The sequence below is a fragment of the Tachyglossus aculeatus genome, chromosome X4, assembly GCF_015852505.1.
Source record: "Tachyglossus aculeatus isolate mTacAcu1 chromosome X4, mTacAcu1.pri, whole genome shotgun sequence".
Classification (NCBI taxonomy): Eukaryota; Metazoa; Chordata; class Mammalia; order Monotremata; family Tachyglossidae; genus Tachyglossus; species Tachyglossus aculeatus.
In genome coordinates, this window is record NC_052098.1 from 39,746,698 (window position 1) to 39,765,775 (window position 19,078).

The window sequence follows — 19,078 nt, forward strand, 5'->3', positions numbered from 1 at the left end:
CACTTGTGTATATTTGTACATATTATTTTATTTATTTTATTAATGATGTGTATATATCTATAATTCTATTTATCTATTTTGATGGTGTTGACGCCTGTCCACTTGTTTTACTTTGTTGCCTGTCCCCCCCCTTCTAGACTGTGAGCCCGTTGTTGGGTAGGGATTGTCTCTTTCTGTTGCCGAATTGTACTTTCCAAGGGCTTAGTATAGTGCTCTGCACACAGTAAGCACTCAATAAATACGACTGAATGAATAATATAGTACGCGCTTAACAAATCTCATCATTATTATTAATCCCCATTTTAGAGATGAGGAAACTGAGGACCAGAGAAGTGAAGTGACTCGCCCAAGGTCACACAGCAGACAAGCGGCAGAACGGGATCAGGCCCGCGCTCTAGCCACTACGTCACGCCACGAAGACCGGGACCATGGAGGATAGGAGATTTGACTTTCATTGCCTCAGATGGGCGACTCAAAATAACGTAACTTCTTGCCCGGACGCCGCAGAGGAAGCGGGCGAGGGAAAGTGGCAGCGACTGACTCCCTGCCGCGCGCACAGCCCCGGCTTGCGCGTGCCCCCGCTTCGTCCCGGGACGGAGTTCTAAAGTGGTTGGAGCGCGTCTAAGCGCGCGCCTGAGCCACGGAGTCCGAGTTGGAGGGGGGCAACGCGCAGGCGCATCTCGCACATTCCACGTGTACTCCCTCCTTCTCTCCCTTCCAGCCGTACCGCCGCCACTGCAAGATGGGGTCGATCGGGGTCGGGGGTCGGCTTCTGCCCCTGGTGTTGCTCGCGGGGCTCGGGGCCCTGGTGCAGTCTTCGGGGGCCGGGGGCGTCCGGAAGAGGGGACCGACAGTGACAGCTAAGGTGAGTGCGCGGCAAGAGCAGCCCCCCCCCCCCCCCCATGCCCCGGGCAGAGACCACCCCCGTGGTCGTGCGGAGAAGAAGTCGGGGACACCCGACTTGGGGCTGGGGGAGGGGGTCTCCGGGCCGTGGGGCTGTAGGAGGGTCCAGGGCGGCTGGAGGGAGGAGAGACCCGTCCTACTGAGGGTCCGGGACAGTGGCCCAAAGATTGTTGCATCGGACCTTGGATAACTCGCCCGGAAGAGCGGGCGAGGGGTTTGCGCTCTCCGGCCGCTCCCGGGACCTTCTCCCCGAAGCAAGGGCAGGTCCTTGCCTCGGTGCCGACTCTGACCCCCCTCCCTCTCCTCTCCTTTCCGCCGCCGAGCCCAATCCGGGCGCGGATCCCCGCCTCCAAGACGAGTCGGTGGTCCCAACCGCTCCCGAGATTCGGTTCCCGGGCGGAAAGGAGGCTGTTCCCGTCCTCCGCTAGTTCAGCTTGGGAGAAGCTGGTTGGTTTATTCCCTGTCCTGGCTGCCGATCTCCCTCCCAGGCCTTCCCTCCGACCCGTCGCACTTGCAAAATCCGCGCGCTCAGCCCCGGATACAAAAACCCCGAACCCTCGTCAACTCAATCCGCGATCCCGGGGCCAGAGCAGGGTGGGGGCTTAGGCAGGTCTCAGGGGCCCTGAGAGCCTGGACGAGATTGCTCAGATGACTCAATGATAATTATGGTATTTGCTAAGTGCTTACTATGTGCCAAGCACTGTTCTTCTGATTACAAGGTAATTAGGTTGTCCCATGTGGGGATCATAGTCTTAATCCCCGTTTTACAGATGAGGTCACTGAAGCACAGAGAAGTGAAGGGACTTGCCCAAGGTCACACAGCAGACAAGTGGCAGAGCCAGGATTAGAACCCATGTCCTCTGACTTTCAAGCGTGTGCTCTTTCCACCAGGCCACGGTGATAATGAGAAGAATAATATGTGCTGGGAGCCTACTATGCACCACACTCTGTACTAAGCACTGGGTAGATGCAAGATACATCAGGTAGGCACACGAGGCGCAGTCTAGGAGGAAGAACGGGCATTGGAGCCCCATTTTACAGATGAGGAAACTGAGACACAGAGCAGTTAAATGACCTATCAGGACCTTGCTTTTTTAAAAAAGCAGTTTCTTCAGATGGGAGTTCTATACCATGAATAGCCACTTGGTGTGTTTAAATGCTGTTCTCCTCTGGATTTAGTAAACAGTGATGACCCCAGTGATTTTTTTTTTTTTTACCATAGCTGTGTTTCACTCAGGGGTATGAAGAGGGTACCACAGTGTCTGTGGTAGAGGAGGCTACGCAAAGATTTGCAGCTCTAGCAATGAGTGTTGTTGACTTAATAGCAGATGTGTGGATGGCTCAGCACAATCCATGGCCACTACTGGAAGCAGAGAAGCAGCATGGCGTAGTGGATAGAGCATGGGCCTGGGAAGTTAGAATGTTGTGGGTTCTAATCCAGGCTCCACCAGTTGTCTGCTGTGTGACTTTGGGCAAGTCACTTCTCTGGGCCTCATTTTCCTCATCTGTAAAATGGGGATTGAAACTGTGAGCCCTCCGTGGGACAGGGACTGTGTCCAACCTGATTTGCCTGTATCCACCCCAATGCTTAATACAGTGCCTGGTACATAGTAAGCACTTAACAAGGTACCATAATCATTATTATTACTGGAAGCACAACTCAAACTCATGTCGTGTTTGGGGAGCTTCTCTGCAAGTAGGTGGAAAGCCAATGAGGGAATAACACTTTTGGCCTCCTTCCCTCAGTGTGTGAGTACCCCCTTTTAGGAACTCATTGCTCACCCTGATTGGGGCAGCCATTCTCCAACCGCACGGCTGCCCCATCCCCATGCTTTTGGGACGTCCGTTGGCCACTGTTCCAGCTATCTCCGGCAGCAGCCGGAGTGGGGCCTTCTCAGCATTTGGAACGTCGAGCAGTCACGGCCTTAACTGCAGCATGGACTTCTGTGACTATTGCTCTGAGCTGTGATGAGCCTGAAATCCGGCTGCTTTTTCACACAGTTGTCATCTTCTATGCCTTTTTTTTGTTTGCTTCTCCTTAAATGACTGTTGCCAACACCCTCTCCCCCTTATTGTGAGGTAAGGCTTATTGTGAGCCCCTTGGGGGTCAGGGACTGTCTGTAGCTCATCAGTGTGCTTCTTTCCTGGCCATTTGCACAGAGTAAGTTCTTAATAAATACTATTACTACTAGTAGAAAAGTGTCTAAAAATTCCCTGCCTCATTCAAACCAACTTGCCAGAGGACCCTGTGGTGCAATGATCAATTGTATCATGGAACAGTAAGATGCTGTACGACAATGTATGCAGCAGTTGCTCAGAAAGATCAGCCAGAAATGTGTGTATGCTCACCAAATACAGAATTGTCATTTCAGCACGGAGTGCAGCAAAATGTCCTGATGAAGGGCAGCCCATAGAAAGAGTCATTCTTTCCTCTGGAGAGGTCTTCCCCTGGATGCAAAGTCTCTCATAAGATGGCATTAGACCCCATGGTATTGGAAAGCTAAATAGCATTCATTCATTCAATCATATTTATTGAGTACTGTGTGCAGAGTACTGTACTAAGCACTTGGAAAGTACAATTTGGCAACAGAGACAATCCCTACCCAACAATGGGCTCAGTGTTATTCTTCAGGAGGTTGAAAGTTCGAGGTAAACACAAGGAAAAACTTCATCCCAAAAGAGGTAAACATTTGGCATTCATTTCCACAGAAAACTGCAGAAAACATCACGAGGGGTTTGTTGGGTAAAACGTCTGTAATAGGTTATTAGAGGGAAAAATTGGGGGTGGTAGAGGGAACATGCCTAACTTTGAGGTTAGATGCCAAAGAGGGCAACCATCACCCAGTTCCTCCAAGCATCTTGTTGCCACTATTGGAGACAGAATCCAGTGTTGCACGGACCACGAGGCCGGTCCAGGATGGCAGTGATCGTATGTGCTTAGAAACCCTTTCAGAAAGATTCTGTCTAGGATTTTGCAAGAAATAGAGAACAATGAGACTGTTTCTTGACTGTGAGCCCGTTGTTGGGTAGGGGCCATCTCTATATGTTGCCGATTTGTACTTCCCAAGTGCTTAGTACAGTGCTCTGCACACAGTAAGTGCTCAATAAATACGATTGAATGAATGAGCTGCTACATGAGTTTCCCACAATCTGCCTTCTCACCCTTGTTCATGAAGATGGTGATAATAGTGGTGTCTTTGAAATCTAGGGCACTTCCTCAAATGTCTGTATAAGCTCTACTTCAACATATGGAAATTATTGTGGCATCTTGCAGTTCTCCATTGCCGGCAAGATCCTAGTTAAAGTCTTTCTGGCATGGTGTTGTGTTTTCATACCTCAGCAGTAATACAGTAGCTTGTAAGGTCCTTTTGGGTAGGGTATGGGTCTACCGACTCTGTTGCACTTTCCCAAGCATGTAGTACAGTGCTCTGCACTCAGGAAGTGCTCAATAAATGCCATTGATTTAGGTTGAACAGCTTTCATTTTTTCATAAAGTACCTTATGGCAAGCTAATTCCTTCTGAACTCCCCCTGCTCACCCTTGAACTCCTCCCTCCATCAGAGCCTTCTTCAATCATAGCTGTAAATTCACCTAGTTTCTGGAAATTTGATGCAAAACAATTTAATTGCAAGATTTTTGCTGGTGGTGGAGAAATCAAAACTACTTCATCTGTTTTGGCATCTTGCAAAGGTACACTGGATTGTCAAAGTCGGATGAGGTCCTCATGGGATGATTCCTCTGACTGGGATGTAATTGACTTGAGAACTGCATCATCCATTTCTAAAGCCAGGTGCCTCTCCAATTCATCTTTATTGGTTTCTGCTCAGGGGTCTTCATTGTCCTGAAAATCTGCCACCAACTGAACAGGGTTTCCTCCAAGAGTCATTTATTGCTGATTGCTCAGTCTCAGCTGATGGGAGTGAGGTGGATGGGTTAGTGAGGGAATTTGCTTACCTGTGGCTCTTGGAAAGAAACTTTTCAGTCAGTTGGGTGTGTCAATGGGGAAAGGTAGCAAACAGAACAGGCTATAACCTGGGGGTCTGCTTGTGCCATTGTATTCTGAGAGCCTTTGCTGTCAAAATCCCCAAGAAAGAAGAAATGTGAATGGTTATAAGCTGTTTTGCTGAATCCACCGAGCACTGAGAACAAATAATTATCCTGAAGACCCAGGTTATGTATCAGGCAGCACCTGGCCGATCCTACAGGCAACCAAAGTCTTTTCTTGGTGATATAGAGTTGAATGTTATTACTGAAATCCACCATCTCTCCAAGAGTGAGAAGGCAGATTGTGGGAAACTCATTAGCAGCTCATTCATTCAGTCGTATTTAATGATGGACAAGGAAGTAGAGAACCAAATCAAGAGAGCCAGCATGTCTTCTTAGAGCGTGACAGAGGAGTACAGAATATGACAGTGTGCTTCAGCTCCAACTGAAGGCCTACAGAGCAGTAATAATGTCCAGCTTGTGGTATGGCACTGAGGCCCAAATCTATTACAGATGCCACCTTTAGATTTTTGAGCAGGATTTTTTTTTTCAGGCATCATCTCGGAGCCTCACGGTTCCAAGACAGCCTGACGGAAATCACCTCCTGTTGATTTCTATTAGGGTTTCCACGTTTGCAAGTTCACCAGGTAAGTAGCCCAGTCCCTCCCTGCTTCCTGACGTTCCCACCCCATTTCCCTGGTCCCCCACAAGGCTCTCCTTCCCTCAAACTCCTCCACCCTCCTGTAGCTCTTTGATTATTTAAACTTTATTTTCAAAATCCTGCAATTCCTGCTTTCTGGGTTGGCAGATCCAGGGGATTGGGGCTGTACTGGGGTGGGGTGGGGAAGGGCAGGATGTGGTAGAACTCTGTGGTGGAGGTCGGGAAGGAACTGCATTCTTGGACCTTCTCTTCTGTTGCTACCTGCCCCCCACCCCCAACCCCATTCTGGTCTGACTGCCCAGCTTTGCAGCTCCAGGAGGCAGATGTAGGAAGTCAGAGAAGGATGGTGGTGGTGGTGGCCGTGGCAACTGTTGGGGAAAAAAAACCCTACAGTAATAGAAAAGCAAACAGGGAGGGTGGGAAGACCGTGGGCAGAACCGAGGAAGTCGTGGGGCATGGAGAGGAGGGGGCAGGGCTGGGCTTAACTCTGCGTACCTTGACGGGAAAGAGGTCATGTACCATATGTTTTGTTGCGCTCTCTGGTAACTAGCCATACATAGCCTCAAATGGCAAGACAGGATCACAGCAATATATTGGAATTGAGCCAAATCCACTGGCGTCAAAACACAGCTTCACTGGGCAGGAAGTGTGAGGAGCCCAGACATCAGCATGCTCAAGCAGCTGCTCTATGGTGAGCTGAAGTCGTGGGGATGGGAAGCCAGGCGGGTAGGAGAACTATTTCAAAACAGTAGAGAGCAGAACCTCAGATGACACAGCAGAGCTGTGGACAGCTGGGAAGCCACACTGGTAGGCAGGCAGGCCAGCCAGGCATTTGATAATTGGCAAGGGAGAGGGAAGGGTGTTTTTAGACTTCAGCTTCAGGTATCTCATACCCCGGGCTGGAGGAGGTCCTCACCCTAGGGTGTGGGGCAAATCTTGGGGAGTTTCAAATCGGAAGGCAAATTTTTCAGTTTTTATTCCATTATAACCATCTAGTGAACTTTTTTAAATTATTTGAACATATTCAAATGGTAAATTGGTTAATCAAATCTGAACTTGTTAATAGATTGCCATTTGATTTCATGGCCTTTTTTAATCCCCTGTCTTGGAGTCGTCACTACGCTACAGATTCTAAGGAAAAATATTTTGTCTATGTTATTTTCAGGTGAAGCCCTTAAAAAAATATCCAAGCATCACTTTAAGGTTTACCAATTTGCCTACTAGTAGGTGTGCATTTTTATTTTTAATGTTGTGATTGAGTAAAGATGAATTCTGCTTTTGTAACTCTGGGACCAGGAAGATGAAACTATACCATATGCATATGCTTTTGGTTAAATGGTTTGCTCAGCATTGGCAACGTCTTGAAGCAGTGCCATTTGTGAAACTTAGAGCATTGGAGGGTAGCAAATGTCTGGAAGATCCAGTGGGCTTGTTGTACCAACTAGTGGGAGGTTGTGTGGGTTTTACTCACCTCTTGCTGCCTTTGTGAAAATAAATATCTATTGCATCTTGCACTAGGCTTGGCACTGGACAAGGGGCTGTGGTTTTATCCTTTTTTCCTCAGTGTTTGTACTCCTGCCACAGTTGGGGTGTGTTACCTTTAAAAACAGGAAACTGAGCGGGGCATAACTTCCATCCCTAAATCTCTAGTAAAAGTCCTTGAAACACTATATGCTCACATTGCTGCTTGGAAATTTCTGGATGAAACTACAAAACCCCCTGTCAATACACAATATTCCAACAAAATGTCCTCTTGATTTCTTGATGTTAGAGCCATTTTAACTCATCCCTCTTCTCCTTGCAAGATTTTGTTCTGGTTAATACTGTTTGGCAAGGCATGTATGAGAGCGTCTGTGTGAATTTATAAACAGGTATATACTTTTATGGCTCCTATATCTATCATTCTAGTGTGTTGAAACTTTTTTCTCTGTCGTTCGAAACATGCAGGTATTTTTTGATGTCAGGATTGGAGACAAAAACATGGGCAGAATTGTAATCGGCTTGTTTGGAAAAGTCGTACCCAAGACGGTGGAGAATTTCCTTGCCTTAGCAACAGGGGAAGTAAGTCTTTCTTGTTTACCGTCTTCCAAATTGGACCCAACTGGGTTCCCTCTCTCCCAATCAGGATGGAAAGAGAAAGCAAGTATTGAATTAACGATGTGGGCTGCTTGAAATATTGGACAAATTGCCCACAGCCCAGTATGGTCACAGCTATCCAGCAGCAACACTCTTCCTTTCCCCTCCCCACACTTTTCCATCCTGTGGCCAAAATTCCTCAATACGCTTAGAGCCTTGGGGAGGAGTGAACTTCAGTTTTGGGATCCATAAATTGGCCATGCTTGAGCTGGAAATATACCAATTAAACTTTATTTGGCAATCCCTCTGCTAATAGTTTGATTTTTCAGAGGTCTGGGGCCTGGGACTCCCAGAAATTAAACCATTGAACAGGAGAATCATTGTTTGCCCCCTCCTCCTCTTAATCATAATTACAATGTTACCACACCCCAGATTGAGCACTGGGTAACACCTTGAAAATTAGTGGTCATGGACCCTACCTTCGATGGCTCACAGTGGAGAATAGGAGGAGGAGGCACATATGTCAGAGAAATTGTTATTGGTAATGCTTACAGTGATCTGGAACAACAAATAAAGGAACATCAGAAACCATTCTGTCAGTGGCCTCTCTTGGACAAGCTGCCTGACCAGGGTATTAAAGGTTCAAATATGTCCCTTTTTCCAGTGGACCAAAGATCTGCTCCTCTTTGTGCTCCCTGCTAGTGATGGCAGGATGGGGAGAGTCGGATGTGTTGGGTCTCAACCACTCCCCCCTGCCACACACACACACATAGGGCTAATAGTGTGAGAGGGAGGGAGAGCAGGTATTTACCCCCCCCCCCCCATTTTACAGATGAGGAGACTGAGGCACAGAGAAGCAAAGTGACTTGCCCAAGGTCACACAACAGGCAAGTCCTAGCTTCTGTCAGTAAATCATTGTCTCCATCAAATCAACAGAATGGAAGCATATGGGAGGCATGTTTATGAGAAGCAGCGTAGCTCAGTGGAAAGAGCTTGGGCTTTGGAGTCAGAGGTCATGGGTTCAAATGCCGGCCCCGCCAGCTGTGTGACTTTGGGCAAGTCACTTAACTTCTCTGTGCCTCAGTTACCTCATCTGAAAAATGGGGATTAAAATTGTGAGCCCCCCGTGGGACAACCTGATCACCTTGTAACCTCCCCAGCGCTTGGAACGGTGCTTTGCACATAGTAAACGTTTAACAAATATCATTATTATTATTATTATTATTATTATTATTGTTATTATTTCATTTTGTTTGAACACTGGGGCTTCTCTTTCAGTAATATGTGCTTATATCCAGTTGAAATATTATTTTCCTTAGAAAGGCTATGGGTACAAAGGAAGCAAATTCCATCGTGTGATCAAAGACTTCATGATTCAGGGAGGCGACTTCACTGCTGGAGATGGCACTGGAGGTAGTATTCTTAATGTTTGACCTTTCTCTGTTCCCAGCCCTATGCCTGAAAGTAAGCAGCCCTGATTTCCAGTGAAGATTGTTTCTAATCCACAGGGCCCTATCTTTGGTATTGCTTCCCCTAGTTGTTTGAGGAATTCCACTGCCCTCCTAGTTGAAACAAATGGTAATCTGGCCCCTACTTCCCCTTAAAGAGCCTTAACTCATGTGGTTTAGTGCACTCAACACATAATGAGGTGGAGCGAGCAGTAATGGTTTAGGGTTGTTAGGAAGCAGAATCACACCCGCTTCCTGTGGGACCCAGGGGCACTGTGGCCCAGACAGAACACAGCACTTTCTCCTGCTTTCAAGACATCTCGACTTGGATGTCCTCCTGTCATCTCAAACTTAACTTGTCTAAAACAGAATTCCTTGTCTTCCCATCCAAATCCTGCCCCCCCCCCCCCCTTTGATTTTCCCATCACTGTAGATGGCACTATCCTTCCTGTGTCATAAGCCCGTATCCTTGGTGTTATGTTTGACTCCTCTCTTTCATTCAACCAACATATTCGATCCATCACTAAATCCTGTTGGTTCAACCTTCACAGCATCATTAAAACCCACCTTTTTCTCTCCCTCCAAACTGCTACTACATTAATCCAATCACTTATCCTATTCCCACCTAGATTACTGTATCAGCCTCCTTGCTGACCTCCCAGCCTCCTGTCTCTCCCCACTCCAGTTCATACTTCACTCTGCTGCCCAGATGGTTTTTCTATAAAAAGGTTTAGTCCATGTTTTCCCCACTCTTCAACCACCTCTATTGGTTGCCCACCCACCTCCGCATCAATCAGAATCTCACCACTAGCTTTAAAGCACTCAATCACCTTGCCCCCTCCTACCTCACCTCGCTACTCTCTTACTACACCCCAGCCCACACATGTCGCTCCTCTAATGCTAAGCTTCTCACTGTACTTCGATCTCATCTATCTCACTGCCGACATCTAACCCACATCCTGCCTCTGTCCTGGAACGCCCTCCCTCCTCATATCTGACAGACAATTACTCCCCCCACTTCAAAGACTTATTGAAGGCACATCTCCTCCAAGAGGCCTTCCCTGACTAAGCCCTCTTTTCCTTTTCTTCCATTCCCTTTTGCATCGCCCTGGCCGACCCCTCACCCACATCCTGCCTCTGGCCTGGAACGCCCTCCCTCCTCATCTGACAGACAATTAGTCCCCCCACTTCAAAGCCTGATTGAAAGCACATCTCCAAGAGGCCTTCCCTGACTAAGCCTTCTTTTCCTTTTCTTCCACTCCCTTCTGCATCACCCTGACTTGCTCCCTGTTGTCATTCCCCCTCCCAGCCCCACAGCACTTTTGTACATATATGTAATTTATTTATTCATATTAATGTCTATCTCCTGCTCTAGACTGTAAGTTTGTGTGGGCAGGGAATGTCTGCTATATTGTTGTATTGTACTCTCCCAAGCGCTTAGTATAGTGTTCTACCCACAATAAGCGCTCAGTAAATGTAATTGACTGACTGACAACACCTTTGGTACTATTGGTCCCACTGGGGAGTTGAACAGTGCTCTGCATTCACAGTGTGCCGTTACAGGAACACAGATCTGTCAGTCAATGAATGACATTTTCAAGCACTTGCTGAGTGCAGCACACTGTTCTAAGTAATGGGAGAATAACACACCAGAAGCAAAACACATTTCCTGCTGTCAAGGAACTTGTAATCTAAACTCAAACCACCAGGAAGAGCACACAGCCAACTGCTTTGGTAGTAATTGTGGTGTTGGGTATTCATAGAAAGCAGTAAGGTGTAGTGGATAGAACACAGGCCTGGAAGTCAGAAGGTCATGGGTTCTAATGCCGACTCTGCTGCTGTATGAACTTGGGCAAGTCACTTCACTTCTCTGTGCCTCAGTTGTCTCATCTGTAAAATGGGGATTGAGACTGTGAGCCCCATGTGGGCCAAGGGACTTTGTCCAAACTGATTAACCTGTATCCACCCCAGTGCTTAGTACAGTGCCTGGCACATAGCGCTTAACAAATACCATAATTATTAATTATTATTATTCATTCAGTCATATTTATTGAGTGCTTACTCTGTGTGAAACACTGTACTGAGTGGGAGAGTACAATACAACAATAAACAGACACATTCCCTGCCCATAACGAGCTTACAGTTTAGCAGTAAGCACCTCCTATACACCAAGCACTGTACTAAGTGCTAGGGTAGATACAATCAATCAATCAATCAATCGTATTTATTGAGCGCTTACTATGTGCAGAGCACTGTACTAAGCGCTTGGGAAGTACAAATTGGCAACACATAGAGACAGTCCCTACCCAACAGTGGGCTCACAGTCTAAAAGGGGGAGACAGAGAACAGAACCAAACATACCAACAAAATAAAATAAATAGGATAGAAATGTACAAGTAAAATAAATAAATAAATAAATAAATAGAGTAATAAATATGTACAACCATATATACATATATACAGGTGCTGTGGGGAAGGGAAGGAGGTAAGATGGGGGGATGGAGAGGGGGACGAGGGGGAGAGGAGGGAAGGGGCTCAGTCTGGGAAGGCCTCCTGGAGGAGGTGAGCTCTCAGCAGGGCCTTGAAGGGAGGAAGAGAGCTAGCTTGGTGGAGGGGCAGAGGGAGGGCATTCCAGGCCCGGGGGATGACGTGGGCCGGGGGTCGACGGCGGGACAGGCGAGAACGAGGTACAGTGAGGAGATTAGCGGTGGAGGAGCGGAGGGTGCGGGCTGGGCAGTAGAAGGAGAGAAGGGAGGTGAGGTAGGAGGGGGCGAGGTGATGGAGAGCCTTGAAGCCCAGGGTGAGGAGTTTCTGCCTGATGCACAGATTGATTGGTAGCCACTGGAGATTTTTGAGGAGGGGAGTAATATGCCCAGAGCGTTTCTGGACAAAGATAATCCGGGCAGCAGCATGAAGTATGGATTGAAGTGGAGAGAGACACGAGGATGGGAGATCAGAGAGAAGGCTGGTGCAGTAGTCCAGACGGGATAGGATGAGAGCTTGAATGAGCAGGGTAGCAGTTTGGATGGAGAGGAAAGGGCGGATCTTGGCAATGTTGCGGAGCTGAGACCGGCAGGTTTTGGTGATGGCTTGGATGTGAGGGGTGAATGAGAGAGCGGAGTCGAGGATGATACAAGATAATCAGGTTGGATACTGTCCCTATCTGATATGGGAGTCACAGTCTAAGTAGGGGGGAGAACAGGTATTTGACCCCCCCATTTTACAGATGAGGAAACTTAAGTGCTTAAGCACCCCTGGGGATGCTTAAGGTCACACAGCAAGCAAGTGGCGGAGTCGGGGTTAGAACCCAGTCAGTCAGTCAGGTCTCTATAGTCTTCCCACTAGTTCCCACGGCTCCTCTTGTATTCTCTTAATCGACGCTCTTTTGTATTGCAGGTAAAAGTATCTATGGAGAAAACTTTCCAGATGAAAACTTCCGACTCAAACATTATGGAATTGGATGGGTCAGCATGGCAAACGCCGGCCCGGATACTAATGGTTCTCAGTTCTTCATCACCGTGACAAAGCCTTCCTGGTTGGATGGCAAACACGTGGTGTTCGGCAAAGTCATCGATGGAATGGTAGTTGGAGCTTCATTTTACAAAAATAGTTTGGACTAGCTATATATAGGTTTCTCCTACTGCAGTGAACGTATCCACTTGCCACAGAGATTACTAGAGATTCGTTTGTATCTTGTGAGCTGCTTGGAGAGAAGGCCCCTTCCCTATCTCTTTTCTTTGGTGGATTCCTGTCCTCATAAATTTCACATTACTCCAGGGGCCATTTCCTGGCCAAACGCAGCCTCTTCCTGGAACAGCTATCTGGTTGGCAGGACCTATTTTGGTTTTTGGGGTGGGAAAATCATGGCATAGTGGATAGAGCATGGGCCTGGGAGTCAGAAGGTCGTGGGTTCTACTCCTGGCCTTGCCACTCATCTGCTGTGTGACCTTGAGCAAGTCACTTCACTTCTCTTTGCCTCAAGTTTCCTCATCTGTAAAATGGGGATTGAGACTGTGAGCCTCACATGGGACAGGGACTGTGCCCAACCTGATTTGCATGTATTACCCCCAGTGCTTTGAACAGTGCCTGACATATAATAAGCACTTAACAAATACCATAATAGTAATTATTATTATTAAAAGAGGCATTTTGCAGTAGGTCCCACCTTTGGGAATTTGGGGGAATCCAACCCTGCTTGGATTCTTGGGGTTGTAAATTGTTCTCTAAACCGAACTGGGTTGGGGGAAAGTCAGGGGCACTAGATCTAGGACTCTCTTTGGGGCCCTTTTACTGGCTTTTCTGCTCCAGAATGGCACTAGGAGCAACATGTTGGATGGAAATATTTGGCATTACTCGTTAACTGTGAGCTAGTCCGGTTGGCTGGAGAAGGTCACCCGACAGCCCTCCAGCGTAGGGACTAATGCCAGGGTCAGTCCTGATCGTGCATTGCCCGATTCCAGACTGGCAGCCTGTTTCCTCTTGCATGGATCAAAGCAAGTTCAACCTTCAGCTAAGTACATTGGAAGAAGGAACCCATGAAATCCAGCTGTCCCAGCCAGGTCTAGAGCGCTCTGGTTGGAGGCAAAGTGCTGCACTCATGGGTAAAGGACGCTAGCAGGTTGGAGAGTGGGTGTGGTTAAACAGGGGAAGCTTTTGGGAACAGCCAGGTCATGATTGGTGCTTTCCAGACCCAAGGGATATGCGTGGCACCCAGAAGAGGGGTGGCTGTTCCGTGTCCATGGGAAGATCTGGGCAAAAGCTTAGCGTCTCATCTCAACAGGGGAGCCAGAACCTTAAACAAAGCACTTAAGGGACTGTCCTGTTTTCTCTTAATTTTGAGATGAATTGATTATGCTAAATTCCCCCAATCAGGAGCAGTATAAAACCACAGATCGATTCTCCTTTAAATAATCCCCTAACCTCATTCCACATGTGTGCCCCCTGCTCTGATCCCAGGACTCTCCCATCCCCCAGGCATACAAGTGTTTCCTCCACTTTTCAGGCTAGGAAAGGGACCGCAGTCAGCTTACCTCTTGGCAGTTTTAACCCATATCAAATCCCCCAGTCACCCCCAGCGTCCATATCTCCTCCTTGTTGTGAAAGGCTAGGGCCAACCTCCCCTCCTCTCCCCTCCCTCCTCCCCCTTCCCCATTCTCCCTTTTCTTCTCCTTTCCCCTCTTTTTTCCTTTCCCTCTCCACTCTTCTTCCCTCCCTCTTCTCTCCCTCCTTTCTCCTCTCCCTCTTTTCTCCTCTCTCCTCTCCCTCCTTTCTCCTCTCTCCTCTCCCTCCTTTCTCCTCTCTCTCCTTTCTCCTCTCTCCTCTCCCTCCTTTCTCCTCTCCCTCCTTTCTCCTCTCCCTCCTTTCTCCTCTCTCCTCTCCCTCCTTTCTCCTCTCTCCTCTCCCTCCTTTCTCCTCTCTCCTCTCCCTCCTTTCTCCTCTCCCTCCTTTCTCCTCTCCCTCCTTTCTCCTCTCTCCTCTCCCTCCTTTCTCCTCTCTCCTCTCCCTCCTTTCTCCTCTCTCTCCTTTCTCTTCTCTCCTCTCTCTCCTTTCTCCTCTCTCCTCTCCCTCCTTTCTCCTCTCTCCTCTCCCTCCTTTCTCCTCTCTCCTCTCCCTCCTTTCTCCTCTCTCCTCTCCTTCCTTTCTCCTCTCTCCTCTCCCTTTCTCCTCTCTCCTCTCCCTCCTTTCTCCTCTCTCCTCTCCCTCCTTTCTCCTCTCTCCTCTCCCTCCTTTCTCCTCTCCCTCCTTTCTCCTCTCCTCTCCCTCCTTTCTCCTCTCTCCTCTCCCTCCTTTCTCCTCTCTCCTCTCCCTCCTTTCTCCTCTCTCCTCTCCCTCCTTTCTCCTCTCTCCTCTCCCTCCTTTCTCCTCTCTCCTCTCCCTTTCTCCTCTCTCCTCTCCCTCCTTTCTCCTCTCTCCTCTCCCTCCTTTCTCCTCTCTCCTCTCCCTCCTTTCTCCTCTCTCCTCTCCCTTTTCTCCTCTCTTCTCTCTCCTCTCCCTCCTCTCTCCTTTCCCTCTCCCCTCTTCCCTCCTCTTCCTCTTTTCTTCCCTCTCCTCTCCCTCTTCCCTCCTCTCTCCTCTCCCTCCTTGGAATGGGCACCTTTTGGGTGCAGAGCACTGTACTAGGTGCCTGGGAAAGTAGTAAAAGTCAAAGGCATGGTCCCTGCCTGCAAGGAGTTTAGAATCTAATGGCAGAGAACATAGATACAAATAAAAAGTAAGCAATTGAATAACTAAACAGATGGACATGTACTAAGGGGCTGGTTTGTCCTGGAAGGAGATTTAATCGGGGAATGCCTGTTGGAGGAAGTGGCTTTGTAGGAGGCTTTGAAGGTGGGGAAGAACATGGGGGACTTAAGGAGGCAGGGAGGGAACTTCAGGCAGAATAGGTGTAAGCAAGTGGTTGGAGCTGTGAGAGTCATGAGCGAAGGACAATAAGTGTGCGAGGTGGGGAGTAGTGGGAGAACAGGGCAGGTTAGCATGAGGAAGGCAGCTAAGTCAGCTGGGATAGAAAGGGTAGGGAAGTGGACAGTGGGAGGCAAAAATATATGAATAGGGAGTGTTCAAAGCTACCTGGCTTGTTGGGAAAGGGAGCTGCTTGGAAAGCAGAGGAAATTACTTTCTGATGGTGTTAGAGTACAAATAAACATGTGTAACTTGAAAATATTTCATCATTTTTTCACATTCATAGTCACTTTCTAACTAGATGCCTATAAGAAGTAACTAACTTCTGGGAGTTTGGTGATGACAAAAGCTCAAAGCAGGTGTTCCATTTTTTTTCTTATTTTTTCTGAATGATATTTGTTAAGCACTTACTATGTGCCAGGCACTGCACTAAGCACTGGGGTAGATGCAAGATAATCAGGTTGGATATAGTCCATGTGCCCCATGGGGCTTGCAATCTTAATCCCCATTTTGCAGATGAGGTGATCGAGGCCCAGAGAAGTGAAGTGACTTACCCAAGGCCACACACAGCAGACGAGTGACAGAGGCAGGATTAGAACCCAGGTCCTTCTGACTCCCAGGGCTGTGCTCTATCCACTAGCCCATGCAGCTTTTCATCCCTGGGGTGAGACTAGGAAGGCCTTAGCTGCTTCCATTGTGGTATCCCCGTACTACTCTAGGAAATTCACTTGGGCTCTTTGCTGTGTTTTCTGTAGGCTGTAGTGCACTCCATAGAACTTCAACAGACCGATGACCACGACAGACCTCTTTCCGACTGTGTGATCGTCAGCAGTGGCAAGATAGCTGTGAAAGAACCATTTGTGATTGAAGTTGATGACTGGTAGCAGGGTCAGCAGAAGTAGAGAACAACCCAGGATGACTTGAACTTTCCAGGAAAGACTCTGGTTAGATAAAGTTTCTCGGGGTGCTCCCCCACCCGCAACACACACCCTCCTTTTCTTCTTTAAGGCCCTGACAGCTGTTTTTGGAGCAGGGCACCATATTTGTCTTTTTTTTATGAAGCTTTATACAGTGTTATCTTGCACCCGAGGCCCAATGACATTTGAAAGAAAAATGACCCCTTGCTGGTCTAAGGGGTTGTAAACAACTAATGGCATTTTCAAGGTCCATTGTTGCTTTTGTAGCCAAATACACATTCCTGAGACTGAAGAACGGTACTTAGAACCTTCCGTAAGACTCTGCAAAGCACACCTTCAACAAAGTGTGGGGTTTCTCTTACCCAAACCATTCATCCCTTTCTGTTCTCTACCACTGCTAGAGGAAGGCAGGTTTGAGGCTACTGATGGGAGGTTTCTCTCTACCCTGTGGTAAAAGCCTCAAGGAATTTGAGAACACATACCCTCCAGCCGGCTGGGAACACAGCAAGGAAGCATAGCACCAGCAGGGCAACAGCCAGCCTCAGGTCCCTTACTGACTGACTTAGAAATCGACAGCTTGAGCAGCCACACCAAGAAGGTAAGTAGAAGCTCAGCACCCTGACACAGAGACGTAGGAATACACACTTCATCCTTCCATCGGGCACACATCTTCACAGAATATGTGCAGAACAGGATGATGACAATATGAAAGGCAGAAAAATCGACAGATGCGGACACAGATCTAGATGCAACACTTGCTCCTCCAACCAGAAAAGAGATATTTTTATTAGTATTTTTTTCAAAACTGAAAAATTTGAGACCTCAGGATCTTAATCACCTATTATCCATCGACCTATTATGGGATGCAAGACTGTTTTTTCAAGCCCATAATTTTAGTATTATGAGGTACTGTACTGACTAGTATAGACTAAAATGTATTCACAGGGATCTTGTGTTGAAATATATGCTTTGATTATGTATAAACAGTAAACAGCCTTATAACAGTAAATAGCTTTTTGCTTTGGTCTGCTTTTTTTTAATGATTTCTGGTGTTTGAGGATCCTTAACATGTTTGCTTACATTTATAACAATGTATACTGTGTGGCTGCCACTGAAATTCCCTATGCAACATATTACAGAAAGACCAAAACAGAAATCCCAGAAACAGAAAGGATGAATTGGGTGGACACCAAAATCAAAGACCTTTTGATTCAGACCCAGCCTAATTTTCTATTCCCGAATCTGGACTAAGGGTAGTTTATGTTGTTGACACTGGTTTTTGTTTTTTTTAACCTAACGTTTACTGTTTTACTCCAACTCTGTAACTGAATAACAGGAAAGAACCCAGTACCCAGCTTTGTCACGGACTTGCCACTGGTTGGAACTTTGGAGGCCGCAGGATCGATTTTTCTCATTCCAAAATGAGGATTTTATTATCTGCCACCTTGCTTTTGGACCTCGGCACATTACTTGGGAGAGAAATAGCTGGCAGGGTTAATGACTTCTCCAAAAAAGGAACACATTTCATTTGTTGGTAGGACTGGGACCAGCATTCATTCACTCATTCAGTTGTATTTATTGAGCGCTTAATGTGTGCAGAGCACTGTACTAAGTGCTTGGGAAGTACAAATCAGCATATCCAGGGGAATGTTTCTGGTTGGTAGCATCCAGGTTCTCCTGGACAATTTGAATCAGAAGAAAATAGCTTGAAAGTTTCATTTGGCAGTTGACTGTCCTCACTGAAATAGGTGCCCATTAGAATCACCAGGGCCCTCATATAACCTGTATAATAGTTTTTACCTTGGCCCAAACTATTGAAAAGGGAGCATGTATCTTTAACTTGAAAATTAACCATATTTTAACATAAACACTCTCATGTCTGATATGCAACTAGGCAAAGCTGTCCAAGGATTGGCTTTGGGATGCCAGTGAGAGCTAGCAATTGATGTGTTCAGGCCAAAATGCCAGTGACCATTTCATTCCCAACCTTTGAAGTGTGGGCTGGTAGCTAGTTAGGGGATTTATGGAGATAATTCTGCAGACTTATGGGTAAATAATGCCCTTAATTTCAAGCATGACTTACAGATTTCCAACAGGAACGTGTTCTGGACTTCCCATCTCCTCCAGTTCAAAGGATGGTCTTTGAGAGGTACTTTAAAAGGCAAATCAACTCAAGGCTTTTAAGGTATGTTTTCCTGTGTTTTTGGCCTTTAAACAGCTGGAGAAATCCTTGACCTGAGAAGGAACAGGCACTCTGAGTCCCAAAGGAGAAATTATTGGAAGGCCAAGGGAGCATGTGAGCCCACTGTTGGGTAGGGACTGTCTCTATATGTTGCCAAATTGTACTTCCCAAGCACTTAGTACAGTGCTCTGCACACAGTAAGCGCTCAATAAATACGATTGATGATGATGAAACAGGAGTTTAAAATGAAAACAATTTTGTTATGGCACGGTCTCTCATACAACTGTAGATGCAAGAGCTTAGATCCTGGCCAACACATGAGCAAATTAAAGGTACCTACGCTCACAACTATCTTGCCCACGTGCCAGTTGGCACTTGATAAACTTTGGAATGGCAAGCCTGGGGCAGAAAACAAATGGCGCAAATATATGATGGGAAGGGACTGGCCATGGGAGGACTAATCCATAGAGAGGTGTTATGGTACTTGGCGTAGTAGAAGCAGCATGGC

The 19,078-nt window shown here is 47.2% G+C and overlaps 1 protein-coding gene across 1 annotated transcript; it reads left to right on the top strand.

The window, feature by feature from the left end:
* The first annotated feature begins 654 nt into the window (after nt 1-654).
* Nucleotides 655-17,391, top strand: PPIC (peptidylprolyl isomerase C). The gene is made up of 5 exons (XM_038769649.1): nt 655-865; nt 7,496-7,609; nt 8,944-9,037; nt 12,469-12,653; nt 16,227-17,391. The coding sequence occupies exons 1-5, from the start codon at nt 743-745 to the stop codon at nt 16,353-16,355; spliced, it is 645 nt and encodes a 214-aa protein (XP_038625577.1). The 5' UTR covers nt 655-742; the 3' UTR covers nt 16,356-17,391.
* Nucleotides 17,392-19,078: the final 1,687 nt, after the last annotated feature.